Raw genomic sequence first — 24,799 nt, 5'->3', positions numbered from 1 at the left:
AGCGAACCTACTTCTTGCCCTAAGCCAAGGGGAAAGGGACTTGATGGCTCCCTTGTGTCATACCCCATGCAAACCTCACCAGAAATTTAGGTGGTTTCCCTGCAAAGAATTGTTTAAGGGATTTGGAAAAATCCAGGTCTGCTGGAGCCAACACAGTTCATCCTTAGTGAGCCTGGTAGGCATTAAGCTCTGAGGTCCTGGGATAGTTTTGGAAGTGAATGAGAAGGAGCTATAATACTGTCTGTTCTGTCCTGTGCTGGGTCAGGCTGAACGTGTACATCATAGCTGGCTCTTTGGAGACACAAGGCACAACTGAGTGCCCCTGTCTGCTGTGACTGCATCATCTCCCAGGTTCCTAGTTCGGCAACTACTGGAGAAACAAAACCAGCATTTGAGAGATTAAAGCAAGAATTCACAAAGAGCCTTTCCAGGTCCCATGCGGGAAGGGAGCGTGTTGAGGAGCAGGGAAGGAAACTCAAGGAAGAGTTTCTTTTGACTTGTCCTCTGTCTCTGAGCCATTTTCTGTCTTGTTCGCAATACTGTAGTAGTAGGAGCGGATTATGTTTTCCACAGTAATAAATCCTGGACGTTCTTCCCATCTGCAAAGGCAGAAAGGAACAAATAGAGTCAACAGAAAGGACTAAAGTGGACTGAAGCAATGAGAAGATGCCAAGCATAAAAGAACCTGGGGGAGAACAGCAGCCCAGTTGTACAATGGCTTAGGAGGACGAATGGGACTTTTCTGGGTTAGAGAGGGTCAAAGGCACAGGCATTCTGACATCTTGGTTTGGTACCAGGATTGGTACAGGCAAATGGAGGGGTATGAGAATAAAGAAATAGGTGCATCATTCATCATGGACCAGGGAATGGGATCAAGGCAGGAGACATCATTTGCTTTGTGGTGTTGCCATCTAGACACTGTGTGCTGTTCTTATGCCCAGCAAACGGCTGAACTAAGTGAAAGCCTTACCTGTAGGTCCAGCATTGCTGCATGAGGGTGTACATCTCTGCTGGGCAGTCCGTGGGGCATTCCATGCGCTTCCCTTGCTCTATGAAGCTGATAACCTCTGGACCTTTCATTTTCTAGGATAAGATCGAGTAGGAAATGCTTAATGATTTTGGAGCTGGCAACAGGATTAGAGGGGACAGATTAGAGTAGGGTCTGGGGCAATGCTTTGGGCCCATGCACCACACACCCATACAGTCACTGTTTTCAGCCCAGCACCCAGCAGCAGCGTCTGGTGTTGTGCCCAGCCTGCAGGACCCATCCCAAGCTTGGGAAGAGCAGTGGCTGAGCAACTGATTTTTCATCTCTGCAAGTGAGCAGAAGGATCAAAGGGAAGCTCTGCTTTGATTCAAACCCAAATCATTTTGTTTTCTGTTTCTTCTCCCTTAAATGAACACAAAGTTGCAGGATCCAAACAATCTAATTTGTGCTTTTTGTAAAGTGGAAGTGAGCCTGCCTCCTTTCCATTCTGACAGTGGGAAGAGAACCCACACAAGGAAACAGAAATGATAGTTTTAATGCATGTCAGCTTGATATAGAGTGGGAGACTAAACTGTGGCATTCCTCTGCGATGGACCTGGCTCTGACTCACCTTGTATGGTTTCTGCCCATAGGTGAAGGCCTCCCACATGGTAACACCATAGCTCCACACATCACTCTTGCTGGAGAACTTGTGGTAGAGGACACACTCTGGGGCATACCATTTCAGAGGCCACTTTCCTGCTGTCCTGGCCTGTAGTAAAGCAAAGGGGAATATTTCCACCCTGAGACACAGACTGCTATGAACTGAACCTGAACTCTGCTTTGCTAAATGTTTGTCTCAACCCTGATGAAAATATCCCCTTGCCCTAGGCTGGGAGCTCAAGGTCCCAAGCCCTGAATCCCAAACGGAGCCCAAGCCCTGCTGTCTTGTTGGCCCTGCTCACCTTTGCTGTTACTTACCTTGTAGTAGCTGTCATCGGCACCAAGAGCCTTGGAGAGTCCAAAGTCACTGATCTTGGCATAGTGCTGGTTAACCAGCAGGACATTTCTGGCTGCCAGGTCCCTGTGGACAAAGTTTTTTTCCTCCAAGTACTTCATCCCCATGGATACTTGGTGCATCAGCTCCACGATATTGCTGACTGCAATCTCGTCTCTGGGGAAGATGAAAGGACGACACAGTAATAAGGGACCTGCCATTGCTCTGTACACCATGGTCCCCTCCAAGCTTTCTAGCTTTCTTCTTGCCTATCAGGGCAGGATGAACATGGACATCTCTACTCCAGAAGCATCAGTCCCAGTTATCTCACATGAAAAGACATCTCTTTGTTCTGTTATCAGCTTCCTACAAAGCTAGGCTCCCCTGGCAGCAAAGAGTTTGATGAGAAGTGCAGACAATCAGCCAGCCACATCTTATTCAGTACTCACTTCTTGGAAGCCAAGAACTTGTTGAGCGGCCCTCCAGAAGCCATCTCCATCACGAGCATCAGGGACTCCGCCTCGCAGACCCCAATCATGCGGACAATGTAGGGGTTGTCCAGCTGATGCATGATCTGGGCTTCCTTCATCATTTCATCTTTCACTGTTTTCTCATTGTTGCTCTTCAGCACCTTTACGGCCACATCGATCTGCTTCCTACATAGAGCGCAAAAGGAACACACATGGGATGAACTAAACAGCAGCTGGACTCAGGTATCACAGCCAGGAACGTAACCTGCTTCTCACACGATACTGTTTGATCTCTCAACAGCAATCACAGTGGCTTTTTTTGACAGATCCCTACACAATACTGGAAGGCTAAAGAGAAAAGGACCACCTCGCCCTCGTAACAGTAGCCCAGTATTTGCCATCTGGAGGTGCATCATCTCACACACAGAGATCTGCACTGCCACTGTCATTTTTCAAGGGGGAAACTCAGGCACACAGTGGGCAAAGGCCATCTTTGTGGATTCATAGGCAACACAGATGGCATATCTCCTCAGTCTCACCTCTTTGCCCTGACGTGGACCAAGATGACCTTAGAAGCATGGACTTGCTCCTCTGAGCCCAGAAAATGCCTTCAGAAGTGGTAGTCTTATGCCTGGGAGTGTGCAATCACACTCTTGGGCAATGAGGCTGCCACTGAAAGTCAGTGGAAAGTCATCACTGACATTCCAGGGTATCTCATACCTCCACCCCATTATCACCTAGGTCCATCTACCCAGAAACAGGCTAACCCTCCTCCAGCTTCCTCAGCATCCTTCAGGGCAGCACTCACTTTCTCATTTTGTAAACTCCCTTCTTGACGCAGCCAAAGTTTCCTGCCCCCAGTTCCACTTCGTCGATCATCAGATGGTCCCTCTTCAGGAAGAGTTTCTTATCCTTCAGTTCCTCGGGATCACTGTACGGGCTCTCGTAGACACTGGTGTCCATGGGTAGCAGGCGCGACTTTCCTGCACCTTCCCAAGGGATACAGTTGTTTGTAACAGCAAATGATGCACCCTTCCCATGCCTCCTTCCCTCACTGACTGGGAAGGTTTTCTCTAGTCTCTTGACCAATTCTTCCCCAAGCTCCAGCACTCAAACTTCCCTCCTGGGCACATCCCTTCCTTTCACATCCCATGGCCTCTCGCAGTTACAGCCGCTGAAGGAGCTAGGATGGGGAGAGGTCTCTGACCCACATATCAGACCCTGCAGGACCTGGGTATGTGCATGACTTCACCCCATTGAAACAGAACTGAATACACTTGAGTATTTAGCAGGCAGGATGGAAGATGGGGAATAAGACTGGAATTGTTTCCCTGGGTATGATGGGGAATGGGATAGGGCTTGGTTCACTGGTGCAGTTTGGCAATATTCTTCTCTCAGGACCCTGAAATGACTGGGTACTCCTGGGTGCCTTTATAAGAAAGGAGCTTTGTAACAGCTCTTTGACCAGAAAGTGGTGTAGATGTGTCAGGTAACCCTGTGGCTCCTGTGACATCCCCAGGTCCTCTCTCCTGTTAAGACAAGAGGGCTTTCAAAGATGCTCACCTACAGGCTCTGGCGTGTATCCGTCTGCATTTAGAGGCCCCAGGTGTCTCTGGAAAATAAATGGGGATAAAGTGCATAAAGAAGCCAGAAACTGCTTCAGTTTGTAATGGGAGAGGAGAGGGACGGGGGCTCTGCGACCCAACAGTGCCCAGCTGGTGGTTCCATCTAAAAACCCTGGGGTGGGTACAAGAGATTGCAGCGGTATCCGGCTGACTTTTCTCTTCCAATCCTGGCTGGAAGTACCCCAAAGGGACAAGTCTCCTGCAGTAGGATGGGTCATCCAAGTCTCTGCTGCTTGCTTTGTGACAGGAAGCCTGAAGGCAGCCCAGCATACAGCCAGCACACCTACCTGCCCAGAGAGCGGTCCCTGTGAGCAGGGACACCACGTGCCACCATCCCAAAAGCAGACAGTGACAAAGCAGCATGGGACACCTTTGTCCAGCACAGCTTTGAATGCCAGCGCTGCTTGCAGCAGGGTCGCCGTGACATGGGATCCCACCGCAGATTGTGAAAGCTCTCTGGGAATGATGGGTGAATGCTCAGGCCTTTATTTAGCCTCTGCTGGGCCCTGGGATGGGCTCAGGGAGCCCGAAGTGCCTGGTTTCAACATTGAGAGCGGTGGCTGAGTGCAGCCATACCCCAAGGCCAGGACACAGAGGGAGCACAAAGACCTGGCCAGTGGCCAGCGGCCAGCAGCAAGGCTGAGTGTTCCCAGAATCCCACCACGTCTTCCTTGCTCCTGCCTGGCAAGGAGGGCAGTGGGGAGAGGGCTCCCCAGGGACAGCCCCACATGTTGCAAGGAGCCCAATATGAACGGAAACCATTTTCAGCTCTAACGGTAGCTGCGTCCAGCTATTCCTCATCCCCATCCAAGCTGGAAAGGGGACAACGTTGTGGCTGGGCTTAATATATTCCATTTGAGTTACTGAGTTTTAGAGCAGAGTTTGAAGAGCAAGCAGAGGTTGAGCAGCAAGCTTGAAGTGCAATAACGTTAAACCACCAAGGGACCAATAGAACAGACCCTCCCCAAAACTTACGCTCACAGAGGGATGGGTTGGTGGAACTGGTGCTGCAGATGCTGCGAATCAGGAAAGAGAAGTCGTTATTAAGAGTCTGCCTATGTCCTAAGCAGGATCACAGCATCAGTCCTTGAAGGACTGTGTGGCTGCCTCTGTCTCATCCCCCTTTTCCCCTTTTAGCCAACAAAGGTCTAGAAACATGCCTGGATGTGGGTGTTATTCCTAGACCAGCCCTCAGGGGTTGCAGGCCCACTGGACCACCCTGCAGTCTCCAAAGCAGGCTGAGCTGTTCCCCAGAGCCCCCCATCCAAGAGACTGAAGGTCCCAGGGTGACATTTGTGACACTTGGAGCAGGACAGTGACCCATGGTTTTGAGTCTCAGCTGAAGGAACTCACGAGGAGCCAGACTGGCAGGACATGTTTCCTGCTGCCTAAAGAGCCCGTCATTCTTTAGGAGCTGCCTTTGTGGCTCCAGAAGTCTCTAACCTATTTGGAGCACTGATTTCCTGACTTTGGGCCACCCTAGGCCAGGCCACTCTTAGCAAACACAACATGAGACTTGCCCAGTTTGCCAGAGGACCTCATCATTCCCTCACTAGCAGAGTGTGAGCAAGGTTGGACATGGTAAAGGACACTTGGGTTGGTGCTGCTCAAACTGGTTCCTCTTGGTGGTAAGTCAAGGTGAGGGATGGCACTGGGAGATGTCAGCTCACCTGGCATGTTGGGGTTGGGGCAGGTTTCCCTCAGGTAGAAAATCAGCCCGTCCGGTTTGAGTTTCAGGTACTCCACCAACTGGGAAAGGAATTGGAGGAAGAAGAGATGGTTGTGAGGAGAAAATCAACTCTTTCTCTGCAGCAACTCATGTGGGAATGATTTCTCTCCGATTTATGGCAGAAGGAATACTTTATTCCTTTCTCTCCTCTATCTATGCACTCCGGTATCTCCTAGTGTTGCATACCTGAATACCTGCCAGGGGTGGGAAGAACTTGGGAAGTTAGATAAGGGCTGAAGAAAGACAAGAGGAAAATCTCCAGGAGGAGAGCTGGGTAGGGCATTCTCACTGTAATGCTGTTGTTGTCCCAGCCAGAAAGGTCTTTCAGTTGTCTTGTGTTTGATAAAGCCTGAAAGAAATCCTTTGCTTTCCACAGGACCCCCAGGGTGAGCTCTCTGCATCCTGGCTAGGTTTTCACTGCAGATTTTTAACCTCCTGTTTAAAACTGGGTAGTTTCTTTACCATCAGTTCAAGCACAGTGAGGACTTGACTGGCTGGAGACAGCCAGCCCAGCCCCTGGCCACCGGACCGCAGAGGAGACGAATCTGTCTCTTCCCCTCCTGCCCGGTTCAGATTTCATCTGCAACTGGGAGCTTGGCATGGTTCTGTTGCCATAAAAATGCCCCAAAGCCTTTGTTTTCCATCAAATTCAGAGTGAAAACAGTCCTGGGAATTTGGAAAACCCAGCAAAACAAAGTCACTGTCCCACAGACAGCCCTGCCCAGGAGGAAACATTGGATATCCCTTCCCCGGAGCAGGGGCTGGGCTCCAGGGGTGTGTGTGACTCCCCAGCAGTGCCAAGAGGTGCTGGACCATGTGTTACATTCCCTAAACCCCTGCTCCATCCTCATGAGGACTGCTGGGGCATTACAGCCATCACCACTTCCCAAAGCCCCCGACTCTCAGGGGTGATAGGATGTTAGGATATTAGGATGATTGGATATTAGGAAAACATCCTTCCTCAGAGGGTGCTCAGGCATTGGAACAGGCTGCCCAGGGCAGGGCTGCAGTCACCGTCCCTGCAAGTGTTCACACACCGTGGAGATGAAGACCTTAGTGACATGGGTTAGTGGTGGCCTTGGCAGTGCTGGGAACGGTTGGACTGGATGATCTTAAAGGTCTTTTCCAAGCACGTTGGTTCTATGATTCCATGTGTCCCTGGCACTCGGATCTTCAGTCCTGTAAAGACTGTGGCAGCTGGCTCAGGGCTTCTGGCCCCCCCCCTGCTTTTTGCCCTTGGAACATAAAGTGCCAATCAGCACACATCAGTTTTGCTGGTCCAGGAGCAGTGAGGGATGAGTGGGAGGGACAGCCTGGGATGAGCAATCTCATCAGGGCTTGCTGCACGCAGAGATCCAGCGTGCACACTGTGGCTGAATGTGTGATGGTTGCTGATGGGGTGCAAGTATAACGAATACAGCCATCTCAGGTACCCTGGCTTGATGCTAGACATGAAAAGCACTGATCCTCTTGTTTGTTTGGAGAGGCACTGGGCTGGCATAAGGCGTGAAGGCAGTGGTAAAGCCAGCACTGTTTCAGAGCTGCTGTGATAACCTAGACTTGGATCCACTTGGCTAGGAGTGCATAGAAATGAGGTGATCTGATAGACACCCAGCCCCAGGGGATGTGAGTGTTTTCTGGAAGGGACTACAACCACCCATCTGTGGTCTTAAAGCCTTTAGAGCTCCACATGGCCTGGCCTGGCCCTCAAGACTAACAGGGGGGAAGTGCCTTCCCTTTATTAGGACCAATGGTCAGCATCCCACAGTGCAGTACCTGCCAGAGCGTGTCGAACTTGGTCCCCTCTGGGATGGAGTACTTGCCGGACTTGTCGTGGTCTATCCGATAGTGATACACGGTTTTGCCATAGACAAGGGAGAGGGCATAGGTGCCGTTTTCCTTCCTTTCTCTCAGCCTGGTAGGGAAGAGAACTGTTAAAAACAACCCTAGGTTTTGCCCTACAAATTATCATGGCTGCAGCAGTGGTGGGCGCATGATAAGGTGTTCCTGCATCCTGCTGTTGGAATTGCCACATTCCTGACACCCCTCTGCAGAGGCTGAGAAGGGACCCTTCACCTTCTGTCTCTTGCCCTTCTCCTCCACCCTGTCCAGTTAATTCTTTCTTTCCCTAAGTCATTCAGGAGATAATTTAACTAAGGTCTGTCTCACCTTGGCAGAGATACAGAGCCAATGCTTTCTCCTGTATTTTATTGGCCATGCATTGTCAGCGTTAAATGTCTTCATCCCTGAACTCTGCATCTCATATCATCTGGTGCATTAACACACATAATTCATAGAGCTACCTAAACATGAGAGACAAATGATGCTCCAGATTGGCTCTTCATGGAGATCAAGCACTGTCTTGAGAGATCTGTAACCACAGTCTGACCGTATTCAGCTAAATCTCTTCTCAGGAACCATCATGTGAAACAAGTAACTTGAGGGTAGTGGAGAGGGGGAAATGGTAAAGAGGACAGTTCACAACATCTGCCAGGGTTTTCCATACTCACAAAAACTTCCCATCAGGTTGTGCCCCTGAGTAGAGCCTCCGTTCAGCTTCGTCCCGAGTGATGCTGCCATGGTACCAGGGCATCCTCTCATGGGCTGTGGTGGCAATGAGCTTCTCTACCTGTGGAGCCTGGCTTATGATGGCCTGTTCGAGTGCATCCCCCTGGAAAAGAGTGAGAAATGAGGCTTTCTGCCACTCTGCTGCCTTCTTGCGTGGCTTCAGCACAGTTTTGGGTAGATGACCCAGGAAACGAGACCTTCCATCTCGTAATGGCCTTAATCATGACTATCATACTAGTGGGTTGAATTCTGTTCTGCTGCAGAGCAGAATTCCTTGCTTATCTAAATTGGTCCCATCCCTTGAATCCATCAAGTCCATTGACTTGCTGCTGAGGGAACAGAGAAGTTATCGCATTTGTACAGAGCATCTTGAGGTCAGGATCTTGGGTGTCTTTCAACCTCACATTCCTGGAAGACCAGGACCTCTTTCTGGTGCTTCAGCCTGGCTGCTCACTGCCCCCAGCCACAACTTGTTAAAGGAGTGGAAATCATGTGGGGGGCCCTAAATTGAGTTTATTGGCCCCCCATGCTTTACGAACCACTGTAGTTTTTCGTTTGCCAGTAGGTGGCAATGTCCTTTGAGTTATCTGCCAGCATCCACCCTGCAGGCTCCTGGAGAAGCCCTATAGAACACGTCCTTCTGCCAAACACCTTTGGTCTAAACCAGACCAGATTTCGAGATCTATCCAAGAAAGGCTCCATAGGGAGAATGCACAAGCTGTCTTTCTGGGAGAACTTGGAAGTGTCTGAGTAGCCACTGTCAAGGTGACAGCAAGGAGAAGGAGATAATTTTGTGGCTGCCAGTGTGACCATTCACAGTTTTGCCTTATACATGCATTGTGTATTCCAGTCTATAATAAAATCCGTGAACTTGCCTGTATTTACATCACAGAGAGACATGATGCAGTGCCCAGTACCTCAGTCTCACAGGCAAAACCTCCCCTGACTTTAAAGAGCAAGGAAAGCCTGAGCAAGGATTTAAGCCTGGTTTTCTTACATCTTCAGCACAACGTTACGGAGGCACAGACAGCTCATGCGGATAACATTGGCCTGACTGAAGTGAGCATCCCGTGTGCCCCAGAGGAGCAAATGGCACGTGGGGAAATGCTTGCGAGGTGGGCAGTGAGCTCCAATGTGGCACCACACAGAGGAAGAGTGAAGGTGTGGGAAGATGTCGAGACCTGTCTCTGAGGAAGAAACTGGAAGAGAGAGATTTAAGCCTGCTTTTAGTGCCAGCAGCCTCTGAGGAGAAGAGCCTGGTTTTACCATGCTGTAAGAGGAGGGATGACAGCGGCAAGAGGTCAGAGTGACAAGCGGCAGTAAGCCCCAGGGAGCACCCCCAGTCCCACCCCACCTTTGGCAGCAGCCGGTACCTCGAGTTTCCACGTCTGCCGGACGTATTCCCGCACCATATTATCCCTCATGCTGTCGAAAACACCGGGCTGGGGCTCCACACCAGTGGGGCGGTTGCAGGGCTTGCGCAGGGTGCAGCAGAGCCCGTCAGCATCCTTGGAGTAAAACTCACAGAGCTCCTCCGGCCCGCAGTGCGCTTTGCCCCCCACGATGGCGTAGGTACCGTTCATCTGGCGCTCGATGGCGTAGTGGTAAAACTGGAGGTTGCAGACCATGGAGAGGACGTAGCCCCCCAGGCTGCGCAGGCACTGCCGCAGCAGGAACAGCCCATCCGACATCCCCGCCAGCTTGAGGTACTCCTCGGCTTCTGCCCTGGCAATGCTGCCGTAGTAAAAGGGCAGGTGAGCTGCAGCATCTGGCATCTCCGTGTGCTCACCGGGACGGCCTGGGCTGCCTCACGTGCTGCTGGTGCTCAGGCTGGAAGAGAGAAGCAGAACTCTTCACCAACACGTCAGTTTGCAGACAGGTTTAGGTGGAATCCAGCCTGGTCTGCCTGCAGGTTCCTCAGCCCGCAGCTGACTCCCTCTAGGGTCGTTTCATCGCATGGTGTAGCAATGGGTGCGTTCATACCCCACAGTGAATCCTGACCTGGCGAAAGTGTAAGTAAAAATCCATCTAACCTCGATTTAAAAATCTCGAGCAACAGAGAATGCACTAAATCCTACAGCAAATGGTTCCAGCAGTTAAATATCTTCACTATTAAATATGTGCTTCTTAATCCATCCCAAAGTTTTTAGCTTTGACTTCCTACCATTTTCTCCCCAGCCCTGTTCACAATAAAAGGAAATTCTTTTGCCTCTCTGAATAAATCAGCTTTGCCATGAGGGTCTAAAATGCCAAAATCTTAAATGTAATTTGATTCCAACACAAGATGGGCATTAAGGGTCTAAACCCATTTAGGTACACAATTACACCAAACATAGCAAAAGGACATAAACCTAAACCTGAGTGCTTCTGGGCAGACATTGACCATCAGATGACAGCAACAAGCTGAAACCTTCCTCTAATTGTCTCTTGAATACTTTATGGATGTTTTCCCACAATACCTGACGCTGGCTGCTTTCTGTATTTGGCTGGAGCTCACACGTGGCCACTGTCACTGCAACGGGAGTTTAATCCCACTGTCTCTGCCAAGCTGCAATGTGCAAGTGTTACCAGAGCCCCCTGTTCAGAAGAGCATAAACCCCCAAATGAATGTGCTGCTGTAGCATCAGCTCCAGTGGGAACCAGCAAGAAAGAGCACTTTGTGACTGAGTCACTGCAGAACCCCTTTGCCAAAGAGCTATAGGTTTGGTATCAAATCATCTAAAATCCCACCCACAAACACAAGCCAATTTCCAGCAATTAATAGAAACATTATCATATTCATTTGTTCCCTGGAGCCTGATCTTTGATTTTGTCACTGTGCAAATGCTGACACCTAAAAGATCAGAGTGTTTTTCTCCATCCACGTCCCATAAATGCATCACCCGCTTTCAGAGTAGAAAAAAAACACTGTTTCTTTGGCCAGCACACCGGCTATGTGCCTTGTATGCTTCCCAAGGTAACTCTCATTTCTGGACATGATGGGAGAAGTCACTGCCCAACGTGCTGGCCCCACTGCACTACGCCTGAAGTGTCCTCTGCTCCCAGGCAGTGGCTGGAGCTGTGCCTGGGCTGGTGCTCAGCCCTGCTCCATCTACTCTGCCTGCTTCAGCCCACTCAGCAGCATCGTGACAGGGCCGCATCCTGCCAGTCTCTGGGATGGCTGGAGCTGGGAAGGGCTTTGTGTTAGCAGGAACGGGGTAGGGATCAGGAGGAAACTGCTCAGGAGAAACCATTCTGCTGTGTGCAGCCACCCTGCTCTGCTCAAGCTACAACAGCAAAGACCCACGGGGGGCTGGATTTGTGGCAACCAGCCTCTTCTCTACCTATTTGTCGTCTTCATTAAGACCAGAAATGGCCCGGATGAGAACAGGAAGGGAGAGCAGGCTCTGCGGAGGAGGAGGCAGGAAACCACAACAGGAAGCCGTCAGTGGCGTTTGCAGTTGGGTGCGGGACTAGCGTAAACCGTACCAAGAGCAGCACAAATAAGCGTGAGCTGTGAAGCCCCTTTCATCAAACGAAGCAAAGTGGGGTCTTGGCAGACCTGCCAGTCTGGGGCACGGAAAGCAAAGGGAAACACCCCGCAGGCAAACCTTAACTGGAGTCAGTGCTTAGAACCAAGGCAACGTCCTGATTCCTTGAGGTCTCCAGGCATCAAAGCAGCCCAGGCACTGGACAGGTATAATCCCTGGGTTCAGCTCCTGAGACAAGACAACTGCCAGGTCTTCCTAGCCTTAGCCTGGTCCCAGGGGAAGGCAGGTCCCAGGAAGGAAGGATGTGAGAAGTGAGGATTGCAGCTCTTGGTTTTAACTGTAGTCAGGCTCATGAGTCATGTTCACAAGTCCAGGAAGAAGAAGTGCTGAGTGGGCAGTGGAAGGTTGATGTTCTTCGTGTGCTACTAATTTCCACTAATTACCTGGGATAAGCAGTGACTAGGTACCCAAATGTGCCCCTTCCCTCTTCTGGCAAGTCCAGGAGCAGAGCATCACAGCAAATGGAACATGTCTGGCAATTGTTCAGAGAGGTGAAAATGAGAGGGCAGAAGCCCTTGATGACCACGGAGCTCCCACAGAGTTTCCAGCTGCCTACACAAGGAGTTTTGCTATAAACAGGCTGCTTTTCCTCTCCAAGCACAGGGCTGTGAGTCAAGAGAGACTCATAGAGATATGAGAGTGAACCCAGGGATCAGAGGTTGGTTCAGGTGATGCCACCCATTTTGTACAAGCCTTGTGCCACAAGTAAAACCTGTTAGAAAATTACCCTAATTAGAAAAAACTCCCAAGTCCCCAGGCTTGAAGGAAAGTCACATCCTGCAAGTCTGAGGGCAGATTTGGACAGGATGATTCCTAGCCCCTCGGAAGCTCTTGCTTTAAAAAGGTTTATTCTACCATCCTGGCTCTTCCTATTGCTCATCCACCTGCACAGGGTCTTCTGGGCATAGATAAGCTCCTCTTCCCAACTACAGCACTGCTCCTAACACTACCTCTGCAACCTGAGCAACCCTGATACAAGCTCAACAGACCCGCACAAACCTCACGCAGATTTTGTTTTCTGACACTGTGAAATGCAGATGAAAATGAGAACTGATTTCATGGATTGCTTTTATGAACGTAACAAACCCATGCCTGGAAGAAGCTGTGCAAGGGACTCTCCACCACTCTTAATGTCAAGTAAAAGGACCTGATTGTTCCAGCACCTGCTGAATCTCCTGTCCTTTGGGATGCAGTGACCCAGATCCCAGGTGTTGCTGTTGGCTTCAGGAGCACCACCACCCCCAGGCTGGCAATAGCATTTAGGGAGAACGGCTTTAAGACCAGGGCTCCTGTGGTAATGGCCACAAGTTGGTGTTGACATGAAGATGCGCTTTAAAAAGCAACAGCGTATAAAAAGTATTCGAATCTGTGCACCACAACACACAGGAAAGGCAGGCAGGAAGCTTTTGAGATGTCGATCAGATCTATATATATCACTGGCCACTTGGCTTTACTTAGATCAGACAAGAGCCATCAGGAGCTGGTTGGATTTTGTCATTTCTCAGAACAGCAGAACCACTTTGTGTAAACCCAGAGCCAGTCCCTGTGAGCAGCAGGGTGCCCTGGTGAAACCGGAGGAGGCACTGGCGTGCTTCAGCAGCCTGTTAGGGCCATATTTTCTGTATCATTGTCCTACCAGCAATAATTTCTTGTCTAACACAGCCCTGGCTGGCTGTGCTGTCTCTTTAAAGTGGTGGGGTCAGCCTGGGGTAGAGGAGGGACCTGCCCAGGGGAGACCTGGGAGGATGGGAGCCATGCAATGGGGAATCAGCCCTGGAGAAGCCTTAAGGGGCTCGGGAGGTGGTAGTAGAGCTGCTGCTAAGGTTTGTGTTGGCAATGTGGGGAGGGGGCTCTTTAGCAGCTTATCAAAGGTGTTTAATTGAGGAGGGAGTGGGCTCTTTAACACCTTATCAAGGGTGTTTAAGTGGGGAGGGAGGGCAGATAGCGGGGGTCCGATGTGTGCGGGGAGCTGCGCCTGTGGCATGGGTGAGAGGTGAGGTCAGCCTGGAGGATGGGGCGGGGGTCGCTGTTGCGCATCAGCTCCGTCCTGAGCTCCCAAACGGCCTGCGCTGCCTCTTTGTCTTGCTGCTGGTGTGAACTGGCCTCTTTGAACCCTCCTGGGCAAGGAAGATGCTTCTCGCAGCGCCTTGCATACACCCACCCGCCTGCAGTTAATGCACGAGTAAATGCGCTTTCTTATGGCGCTCTTTACAGCCCCTTCTTTCCAGCCCTTTAGCGGAGCGGGGCTGAGCAGAGGCTGCAGGCAGGATTTAGGGGTGGGAGCAGGGTGAGAGGTGCACAGAGGGGTGGCAGAAAGCACAGTGGGACTCGAGCAGCAGGTACAGAGGGAAGAGCTGCTGTACCTGCAGAGGTGCTGGCCATGTACAGGGACCTGGCTTCCCCCAGGCTGCACAGGAGCTGCTGTCCCCCATCCCTTCCCCTGGATTCCTTTTGCTTATCTGAGCACTAGGTTTACACTGGAGAGCCTGGTTGAAGGTGTGAAGGGCTGAGAAATGTCTGTCTGCAGTGTACAAATTCCCTTTCCAGGCCATCCTCCCCAGGAGGAGCTGGCACCGTGCGAGAGGATGAGCTGAAGAGCTCGTTCCTGGAGCTCAGGCACATGGGGTGGTTTTGAATTATGTAACAAAAGGCTTGAAATCGCTTTGATTCAACTTGAAATGCTTCTTAGTTCAAAGAAAAACCTGAAAAACTGAACTTTGGATTGGCCTGGCTGCATCCTAATTGTTCCTGATGAACGTTTTCTTTTATTTATGTGCTCCATGGCAGCTCTTCCCAAGATTTCCTCATGAGCACTCACATTCCTGGCTGTAACTGCTTTCCTACCCTCCCTGCTGACTCTTCATTAAAACCTCAGCTCCTCAAGCATTTATTCACACTTGAACTCTGTGTGAGTGGGAGTTCATGAAAGTGTGAGCCCATTTGTGTCTGTGCTCAGGAGCAGTGAGCCTTCTGCCTGCATGGCAAGATAAGCATCTGGGTGAGTATCACTGACTCAGTCCTGCCTGACAGGGTTGTGTTTACTCCACAGAAAAACCTGCTTCGTTTCCACTGAGGACCTTGCCTGCTCTTGCTGCCCTTGAAGCAAGCAGGTAAGTCCAAACTGCCCCTCCACTGCCTGTGCATCCCACACCAGGTACAGCGATGCTTCCTATTCCTCCTCCCTCTTTGAAGTGGAACATGGGAACCCCTTGGCCCCAGCGACAGTCCACAGGCCTTTTTGGGTGGAAAAATGTTAACATTGCACAGCAACACTTGCAAGGGCCACAGAGGGACCCGGTGCTCCTGGGATGCGCTTGGTGTGAAGGCTCCCAGCAGTGACAGGACTGCACCGGACACAGGCTTTGAGAAATGCTGGTGGTGGGAAGATCAGTACCCATCTTCCCCTTTCTAAATCCTTGGCCAGAGACCTCGTGCCACCCTGTCCCAGTATTACTGGTGATCAAATATAAATAGAGGGCATGGTTCTGCTCAAATGCTTCTGACCTTAACTGTAGTGCATCTATGCTAGAAGCAGCCAGTGCTGACCCAGTGGTGGAGGTAATGGGTGACTGGTTTTCTGTGCCTCCTTTCAGCCAGGATGTGACCTAGGCAGGCTGCTTTGGGTCCCCTCAGCTCTGTTAAAACACTTCTAGTTTGAAGGCTTGATACACGAGCCCTTCCTGCAGAGCCTCCTGACACTCATACCTGTGCCCAGAGGCTCAGAAGATGCCATGTGCCACCTCTGCTCCCATCTCATGGCTCTCAGATCACACCTCCGTGCTGCTCTGTTTCAACTTGGCCACTCTGAACCCTGCCTGAGCAGACAAGGGTGCTCATCCTTCCCCAGAAAGGGAGAAATGGTGCAATAGAGCATGGAAAATTGATGACATGCTTGTTTGGTGCAGTCAGATGGCAATAAAGGCCTCAGCTCATTCATATCCTGCTGGGGACTTGTTTTCCTTCTGTGGTTATTTGTCAAATGCTAATGAGCGGAAGCAATTTGCTCCTCCAGCTTCGAGAGCAGGAGACAAGGAGGGGGCTGGGGAGGGGGAAGGCCACCTGCATGGGGGCTGGTGGGTAGAACGGGCTCCCTTTTTTGTTCAAGCTGTTGTTCTAACGGCCGGGATTGCCTGGTTCCCAGAAAGCGGTGTTCTGGGGTTACCCTGCTTCCTCTGGGCTCCTCACTGATGCTCATGAGCCTGCACTGCTGCTGCCCAGGAGACTGGGGCAGGTATTGCTGCAGTGCCATAGCGAGGAAGTCAAAGAGGCAAAGCGCAGTGAGAGTATTGCAGTAGGGTGGTTCAGTGGGTCTCTGGGTCATGCAGATGGTGTGTTACTACCTTCGCATTAACACAGGTAAATTGCTGTATGCACAGACTTGTTTGCTGTTTACATGTGGTCATGCCTGTGGTGTATCTGTCTCTTACTAAAACCTTGCTGTCTGGGTCTACTGTCCTTGGGGAGTATGGGTGGAAAGACAGAACCAAGCACGTGGATCTCTGTGTGCTCCTCAGCACCCAAGGATTGCAGTGCAAGTGGCTGCTCTTAGTCTGCTTTGCACTGGGTGGTTACTGGCCACAGAGCTGACTCAAGTTCTGCCACCAGCTGTAGGAGTTTGGGCTAAATACTTGGCCCTTCCCTTAAAGAAAAGGGTATCGGTTCTTTATCGAGTGCTTATCTTCCATTGAAAGATCCCTGAGCAAGTGTTTATCCTGGACGTGTTCACAAACCATGTAGATGGGGCCCTTGGTGAGATGCTTTAGTGGTGGCCTTGGTAGTGCTGAGGGAATGGTTGGACCTGATGATCTTAAAGGTCTTTCCAACCTGGCTGATTCTATGATTCTGGGTGGGACCCTCGCAGATCCTGGTAAATCAGAGTGCAAAGAACCATATTTTCCCTAAAATGCTGTAATGAGAAGCACAGAAAATTTAACTGAATGTGGTTCTTTGTTTGAACTCAAGCTGACGTTAACGTTTCATGAACATCCAGTGATGTAGCCTGGCACAAGTACCCAGACCCCTGCATCCTCCACAGAGCAGAGCTTTGCTTTAGGCTTCAGTGACTGGGTTAGTACAGGAATAGAAACCTGGGTTTTGGTGACTTTGGAGCAAGCCAAGCATCCCAGGTGAGCACTTTCCCTCTAAGGGCAGCTCTGGAATAGGTGGGAGCTGGGGTCCATGAGCACACTGCTGTGTGACAGGGTAAAGCAGTCATTGTGTGGTCCTAAGGCAGCTTGTGCTGATCTGTTGCATGTGGATTTAGTTTGGAAGGCTGTGAAAACACCCTGCTGATCCTTTGTAGAGCCACTGAAAACACTCCTGGCTCCAGACCCATTGATCCTGAACAGCTTTTAATTAGGGTCTAAGGTACGTAGTTAAACACAGTACATGCAGTTTCCTGCCTCCTATCCAAGTGCTCCTGGGGTCTGATAACTCAGCTGTGGGTCATGGCATCTAAAGAAATGATGTCAAGATGTTTGTCTTGGGGATGAGTGAGCACAGAGCTTGCCCTTGCCACCAAGGTGGAGCTGGTGTTGACAACTAACCAGAGAAGAGTCAGTGCTCCAGCAGGATGCTGTGGGGTTTGGGGCTAGTAAATGGTTCCATGGAGCCACTGACAGAAATCTGCAGTAGCTCACGAATAAGTCAGAGGAGAAGGGCTCTGCTCTGCTGCTTGTTTCTACCTGGCCTCCCTGCAGGACCTTGTGAAGGGCTTTGGCTGAGCTAAACAACTTAGCACACACCATTCGTGGGCCTAGCCATTGACTCCTGCCAGTACAGAGCATGTGGGCAGTGGCAAGCAGCACAAGGATTAACTGAGATATTCACATGAGGAATTGATGCTGAGCCTGGCGCAGTAAAGTTGACATAGAAAGCTTTGAGCCAAAGTAAGCAGTGGCTGTGATGCATCTTACTGGACATAAACTCAGTGTCCTGCACTGGTTTGAGTCCTTCTGTTGGTGATAAGTGGGTCCTTTCCATGGAAGGACTGAAACCTGCTAAGCAGGCTGGATGCTGAACAATGTGCCTTTCTCACCTCTCCCCCTGCCTGCACCAGGTGGTGAAGTGGCTGACAACTCTATTTCCAGCCACCAAGTGACAGTGGTTTTGTTACATAAACATCTGCATTTATGCTTATCGCTATAAGTAATAGCTGAGCTTACATTTTAGCAGTATTTATGTTTTGCGATGCCTGTGATCTGTGGAAGATCACAGTCGCCATAGGAGTGCACAGGCTGTGCCCTGGAAAGCCCAGGGGGAAGGAAAGACAGGGAGGAGGAAGAGATAGAAGCAAATTGAGGAGATGAGGACTGTTGTGAGTGCAGTTGCAATCAGGTCAGGTGTAGAGCTCCAAAACCTTCTTTGCTTCTGGTGCTCAGGGCTCTGGCCACTGGGCTGTGATGCCTTCCTGATGGGATGCTGAGTTTTTGTACTACACTTGGTAGGATGCTGAGTTATCAGTTCTACTGGGGCACGGCAGCTTTTGTGCTGCCCATAACAGGGAGACAGCCTTTTCCAGCACTGCTAGAGGGGATTTGGGCAGGCAGAGCATGAAGATCCAACTCAGAAGTTGGTTGAGACACAAAGCAAAGCTCTGTGCTTGCAGTAAGCACCATGGGCTCTAATGGTCGTGAGTCACAGGGTTTCTCAGTCTCACTTGGGAAGCCCAGGAGAAGGGAGTTCAGCAGTGGATCCAAACATGACCAAATGGATGTGTTGGGCACTGCTCGCCGCCGGTGCTGCAGCCATAGCACTGGCTTTTAGGAGCAGACTTTTACTGTAAGTAGAGCAGGGGGAAGCTGCTGCCAGGTGTGGAAGAGGCTGGCAGAGCACTGGGTGCACTCTCAGACATGCAGAGATGAGTTTTGTTGGCATGGAGCAGACCAGAATAGTTCCTTCAGTTTAAGAAATAAACACCACCGGTATGGTTCAGTACCAGTGGCCAACATAATCCCAGCACCTTGGTGATATTGAGATTACTTATTCCAGTAGGTGAATTGATAGTAGAAGTGTTGGAAACGTCACAGGTTCAGGAGAGAGCAATGAAGGGCCTGACTGGACTGATTAATGAGTACAGCTCTTAGGGATGGAGCACATGCATTAGTTGTTGACCAAGAGTGATGGGGGGGAAATTTGAGAGCAAGGTATCTAAGGAGCATGATCCTCTTTCAGAGAGGAAAAGCTGGTTTGAATGTGCCAATAAAATGATACGGGGTAAAGGAGAACGTATTCATCAGTGGAAAGTTAAGTCTGGTTATCAAGAAACATTTCCTAATAAGATTTATCAGGATATGGAACAGGAGAAATAGTGGAAGTCCCATTGCTGGTCACTTAACATGAGATCAGAAAATGTACTGTAGGGAACAATCCTCCCTAGCAGGAAGAAACTGGGATGAGCTAACAGGACTTTCCCATATCTAATTTCTGCAATTCCATTAGGGAAAATAATACTTTCAATTTCTTTCTCTGGCCAATGTAATCTCCAGTTTGGCCAATGTTCTGTGGAAAACCGAAAACCACTGAATGCAGAAGCATTTTGCATCCACTGTTGACATTTTTGGTGGTCTTTTGGTGAGCGCCAGTGTCTGAAATCAGACTGGAGTCCTCTCCTTGCTTGTGGACCAGGGTTGCATGCAGTAAATACTCTCCAGAGCATTTCTATAATGTGAATCAGTGACCAGCTTACATGGTGACTGAGGTGAAAAACCAGCTCATTCTCCGCAGCCTGGTACGTTCTTGGCTTCTGTCCTTCCTATGCTGTCAATGGGATGTTGTATTAATCCAAGTCTACCTGTCCTCAATCTGTTCTTACACGGGCAAAATGCACCATCTGCCTTAAGTTTTCCACCAAGGAAAACCAACTTTGAACTAACCTTGTACCCAACCACCCCATTGCAAGCACCCATCCTCTTTTCCCTCTTGGACGCAAGACACTAGAACAAGCAGCAGAGGGTTCACAGGAAACTTTCTGGTCACTCATCTTCTGCTGCAGCCTCCTCCCCTTGCCAACTGGCCATGTGGGATGCCAATAACCCAGAGTCTCCAAGGAGAGAACATTGTGGTCCATGAGCTTTGTCCTGCAGAGCGCTCTAGGCTGTGGGACTGCATCCAGCCATGGAGGGACAGGCTGGATGTTCCTGGCAGTTGTTGGGGCACCGCTCACACAATTGTAGTTGCTTTCACAGCTCATTGCATAGTGGGTGTGCCACAGCAGCAACAGTCAGTTGTAAATAGGCTTTTCTTTAGCACTCTTAGCAGAGAGTCCTCTTAGCAGGGCAAGTCCTGCCTTGTGTGGGCCCAGCTGAATTCCCAGGAGTGCCCGGTGCTGTTTAACCCTGCCCTTGGAGCAGGGTTTTGGAGGGATGCAGGCACCACTGGAAACCCTACCCGTGCTTCTGGCAGCTATTGCCACACTTTGCTGTGGCTGTAGGGCTCTTCTCTGTTGTTGGCTCCTGTATCAGAATCATGTTCCCTAGGGCAGTGTTTGCTGGCTTCTTTCCCAGCTCAGCCACAGCACTGGAGTCTGTGCCGAGTACCCATCTGCACCGTTTGAGTCTGGCAGGACCCTCACTGATATTCTTCTGTCCTGGGTTCAAACTTAAACAGGGGAGAGTTGGGTTAAATATAAGGCAGAAGCTCTTCCCTGGGAGGGTGCTGAGGCGCTGGCACAGGGTGCCCAGAGAAGCTGTGGCTGCCCCATCCCTGGCAGTGTTCAAGGCCAGGTTGGACACAGGGGCTTGGAGCAAGCTGCTCCAGTGGAAGGGGTCCCTGCCCGTGGCAGGGGTTGGGACTGGATGGGCTTTAAGGTCCTTTCCTGCCCAAACCAGTCTGGGATTGTATGACAATGGCTACAGGTCCTTGAATTTCAGATGCAGGATGTAGGGAGGATGCTTCTTCCACTGGTTTGTAGAAATGTGCGTAGTCTCACACTCCTCCCTAGAGCTGTATTAACTTAATAAAATAAGGCTCTAGTTGTCATATCATATCTATGCTGGGTATTGCTACCTCTGCTTTCTTAGCTCTGGGCATGAAAGATTATAATCTCGACTAGGTAAGGAGGGGCAAACCTTATGTGTACAATTTCACAAGTAATCTCTGGGATCTGCACAAGCATCTGATGGAAAGAGAGTCATGATTTTCACTTTAAAAAAAAAAATAATAAGATTAAATGAAACCTTGTGAACTTTCCACCTGCAGATCCCAACAACTTTATAGATCCCAGTGTGATGTGGTCCAGAGCTGCATGCTGGGAGTTTTCTAATGCGATGGAGAAGAGGCAGGTAGGAGCAGGATAGCAGATGGGCAAGGGAAAAAGTGAATAATGTGTTCTTCACTGGGCCAACCCATCGCCTGTCCCTGCTAAAGTAATTCTGCATGATCTGAGAGAAGAGCACAAACCCTCCTGCCATCCCTTTCAGTCCAGATTAGCCATGCAGTTGCTAATGACTTCAGTCCTATGAGGGTTTTTTGCATGCTCAGGAGTAGTGTCCAAGTACAAGTACAGGGTTGCTGCATAGGATCCTTATGTTGTGATGCACCTGCAGAAGGTCCTGTGTGAACTGGCTGCTCAGCTCATGCAGGGTCTGCCCAATGGTATGCAGAAGCGTTTAGCAGCTGTGGCTGCCTTTAACCCCTCTTGCCCACAAAGATCCTGCGCTAGCATTGCATGGGGTGACCACAGCCAGATGTTCCCAGTCCCAAAGCCAGCCCAGGTAGCTGTGAACATAGCGCAGAGGCAGGCACTGAGTAGCAGCAAATCAGGCACCCCAATCCTGCTGGAAGCCAAAGGCTGTTACTGGCTTAAGAGGCTTCTGTGACTTAGGAAACGATGTCTTTGGCTAATCTGCCCTGGTATGAACTGAGAGATGATGGCAATCAGCAGGCAGAAGCAGTTTGAGGTCATGCTTCACAAGGGGCTTCTGAAAATGGTCCACTGGGTGATGAATTTAAGATCTCCATGCTTCTCTTTGGCACGTGCTACTCACCAAAGTAGCCACGGAGAAGTGGGAGATGGTTCTTGTATGCCAAGGGCATGTTTAACATCCCAGGGAATATTTTCCCAGGTTTGTAGGAAGGGCCAGAGCAGTGATGGAGCTACACTAGGATTGACTGGAGCCTGGGCACTGCACTGGCAGATCTGGAGCTTTAAGATTATAAACTAGGCAAATAAAGTAGAAACTCAGCCCAGAGCCTAGCATCTGCAGCTCGACAGCAAAGGTTATTGAGCATCAGTTGTTCTGCTTGGAGTTTTAGAAGACAAAAGATGAATCTGAGCTTGAAATCTAATCTGTAAGAAGGAGGGGAATTCTGCAACATCCAGCTGAACTTCCAAAACTGCATGTGTAAAACACTGTCCTGATGGTTAGTGACAGTCTTGGGGTAGGTCTTCATCAACATGGAAGCGCAAACTTTGCCTCATTGCTCTTGTTGTGGATTTCTTTGAGCACTATTTCAAAGCAGAATGAGGCTATATTTGCTGGTGTGTGTTATGAGGATTAAACTTCAGACTGTGCAGGATTACAGGGCGGTCATAGGGAGTTCCTGAAGAGGAAAATGAATACAACTGGAGGCAGGGCAAGCTATAGGCTTGGACTTGACCAGCTCTGCTCTTCTTGCAAAGGCTTATTAGCTCTGAAGGGTAAGGATGTGTTTGTGTGTGACCAGCATGTGTTTGGGCAAAGCGTGTGACTTGCAAGTGGTAGTGGAAGTTTGTGTTCACCATCAGTCATTTCCTATATGAAAAGGTGTGTTCTGAGTGTTGAAATGTTCCACTTACAGGCAGTCTGCTATCTCTATTTCCAAGTATATAACATAGGCATGGAGAAATAATGGGCTAGATCTGCACAGGGTTTTTGGTTTATTCTAAATAATAATGGCAAAGGCTTTTTTACAGTTATTTGAATAGAATTTAGGGAAGCAGAGTTATCTAAGACCTTAGTTCATGCTTTAGCCATTCTGCCTCCCTTACAGTGGCTATAACTTTGCTGGCTCTGCATGGAGTTTGTAGAAAGCTGCCCCGTGTCCTCCATGGCCTCTGGAATCTGTTCAGGGCTCTCTCCAGCCTGGCTCTGATCTCTGCTCTGCCCATGCAATTCCATGGAAAGCCTTTCCTGGCACCTCTGGGGTTATTACAAGACTAAGGAAGCACATTGAGTGATGAAAACTGTGTTTAAAGCGCATATTCCTGCACCAGTGAGGAAAGGACTATGCAAGTATTATACTTCAGTTCCTAACCTAGTCTGTTTGATGTTGCTCACTTGATGCTACCATATGAGTTAGCAGAGATCCCTGGGAAAGCAAGTGATAAACAAAATGTGGGGGGCTTTAAGTTATTTGATAACAGCTCTCTGTACTTGTGTGTGTTTCTAACACTCTAGATTAATTTTCTCATTGCCCCGTGGTAACAACTGCTCCCTGCATCTTCCTGTTCCCAGTCACGTCACTCAACTCAGACCAACACAGCAGTTAGAAATGAAAGAACCATCATCTCAGCGGCATCCTTTGCCATTGGCATCTCAGCTTTTGTGCTGCTTGGGGTTTGAGTGAGTCAAAGCTTGGCTTAACTGACACATCTGTTGTCCTTTCTGACCACATTGGACCTTTCAGACTTGGGCTGCTCAAGCCAAGTTTTACGTAGCCGGTTGAGTGAGCTTGGATCATGTACAGAGCCTGGTGCCTCTGAGGTTTTCTGCTTTCTGTGAAGCCAGTTGCTTCACAGGGCTCTACAGAGATTGTGGCATAATCCTTCCTGTCTGAGAGTTCTGAGGAAACCCTCTTTCTGGTTAAGGTCTTCATGGGAATTAACTTTTAAAGTCATTGAACACGCTCATGTGTTTACGTGTGGATTCTAACCGCTGTTGTGGCATCATACATGTTTTCTTTAGGAGATCCCATTCCCAGGAGCTTCAGCAAGCTTTTCAGAGACTTGGACCCTTTCTCTTCTCCAGAGGAAAAAGGATGATGAAAGGTTGAAAATACAGATATCATAAATACCTCAGAAAGCATAACCATGTAGATCAGTTCGTTCATCTCTTCTCTGGTCCCCTCTCCAGTTCTGCTCATGTGATGGCTTTCCCTTGCGTCCCTGTGGTGTTTATTCCACAGTCTAATAGATCTGCCCATTAGGAAATGTTTTCTGAGGTTTAATCTCAACTTTCCTTTGTTCTGGTTTATTCCATAACCTTGAACTGATGGGACTTGGAACTGTTTTTCACATCAAGTGCAGAGCAAAACAGACGAGATGACAAAGAAATAGAAGGAAGTAAATGTGAGTTTGACAGAGGCCTCTGGTTTGGGGTATATTTGCTGGTGTATTTGTCAGTAGGAAATCCCTGAAGTCCTTCTCAAGTATTTGGAGCATCATTCAGCATGTGCCAGGTATCCTAAATGTTCCCACATTGCCACTAAAGCTGGTAGGCAGTTTAAAGAGGAACTTCCAGAGGAGACAAGTTTTGATGTTATGTCCGGGGGGTAAAAAGAGAACATCTGGCCTGAATATTGGGCTACAGGCTGTTGTTTCAGCATCTTCTGACCTAAATCCACCCCTGACTTCAAAGAGAAGACAATGGTCCCTAAACTTACACCAGTTTTCTGAACCAATGGCATAATCAGTAGACAAGGCAGAGCAGCCACACGGTGAATAAATCTGGGCCTGTTGACACCAACGTTGCACAGGATCTCCCCTCCTGCCACCAAACCCCCAGTGCTCCAGGGTGCGCAGAAAGGTACGAGACAAAGAAGCAGCAGCCGTGGCGCGTTAAGAGCTATTAAAGGTACCAACAGCAAAAAGTGCCTCTTACCTGGCTTGCAGATGGGTGGGATGTCTTGTCAGGGCTTGGCCACAGCGATTTTGAAGACAGAAAGGAAAAAAAGAGGGAAAGTTTTCTTTGGCGAGTGAGAAATACGTTGCTTT

General features: G+C 49.6%; 2 protein-coding genes across 2 annotated transcripts in view; one reads left to right on the top strand and one right to left on the bottom strand.

The window, feature by feature from the left end:
• Positions 1 to 390: 390 nt before the first annotated feature.
• Positions 391 to 24,799, bottom strand: LOC134167000 (tyrosine-protein kinase ZAP-70). Its single transcript, XM_062625204.1, has 13 exons — positions 24,687 to 24,799; positions 9,730 to 10,186; positions 8,299 to 8,459; positions 7,565 to 7,703; positions 5,730 to 5,808; positions 5,035 to 5,075; positions 3,998 to 4,046; positions 3,243 to 3,423; positions 2,414 to 2,620; positions 1,949 to 2,141; positions 1,599 to 1,739; positions 971 to 1,083; positions 391 to 599 (listed from the first exon to the last, which is right to left on the bottom strand). The coding sequence occupies exons 2-13, from the start codon at positions 10,129 to 10,131 to the stop codon at positions 476 to 478; spliced, it is 1,830 nt and encodes a 609-aa protein (XP_062481188.1). The 5' UTR covers positions 10,132 to 10,186; positions 24,687 to 24,799; the 3' UTR covers positions 391 to 475.
• ADAMTS10 (ADAM metallopeptidase with thrombospondin type 1 motif 10) overlaps positions 14,955 to 24,799 on the top strand; it is a 64,501-nt gene continuing 54,656 nt past the window's right edge. Inside the window, exon 1 of the mRNA XM_062625200.1 lies at positions 14,955 to 14,996. The gene's annotated coding sequence lies outside the window, so the exon portion shown is untranslated. The remainder of the gene's footprint in view (positions 14,997 to 24,799) is intronic.

The sequence above is a fragment of the Pezoporus occidentalis genome, unplaced genomic scaffold (genome assembly GCF_034315485.1).
Source record: "Pezoporus occidentalis ecotype Australia unplaced genomic scaffold, CSIRO_AGI_Poc_V1 ctg278, whole genome shotgun sequence".
Lineage (NCBI taxonomy): Eukaryota > Metazoa > Chordata > Aves > Psittaciformes > Psittacidae > Pezoporus > Pezoporus occidentalis.
Note: the sequence above shows the minus strand (reverse complement) of the source record. Positions and strands in the feature narration are given on the sequence as shown.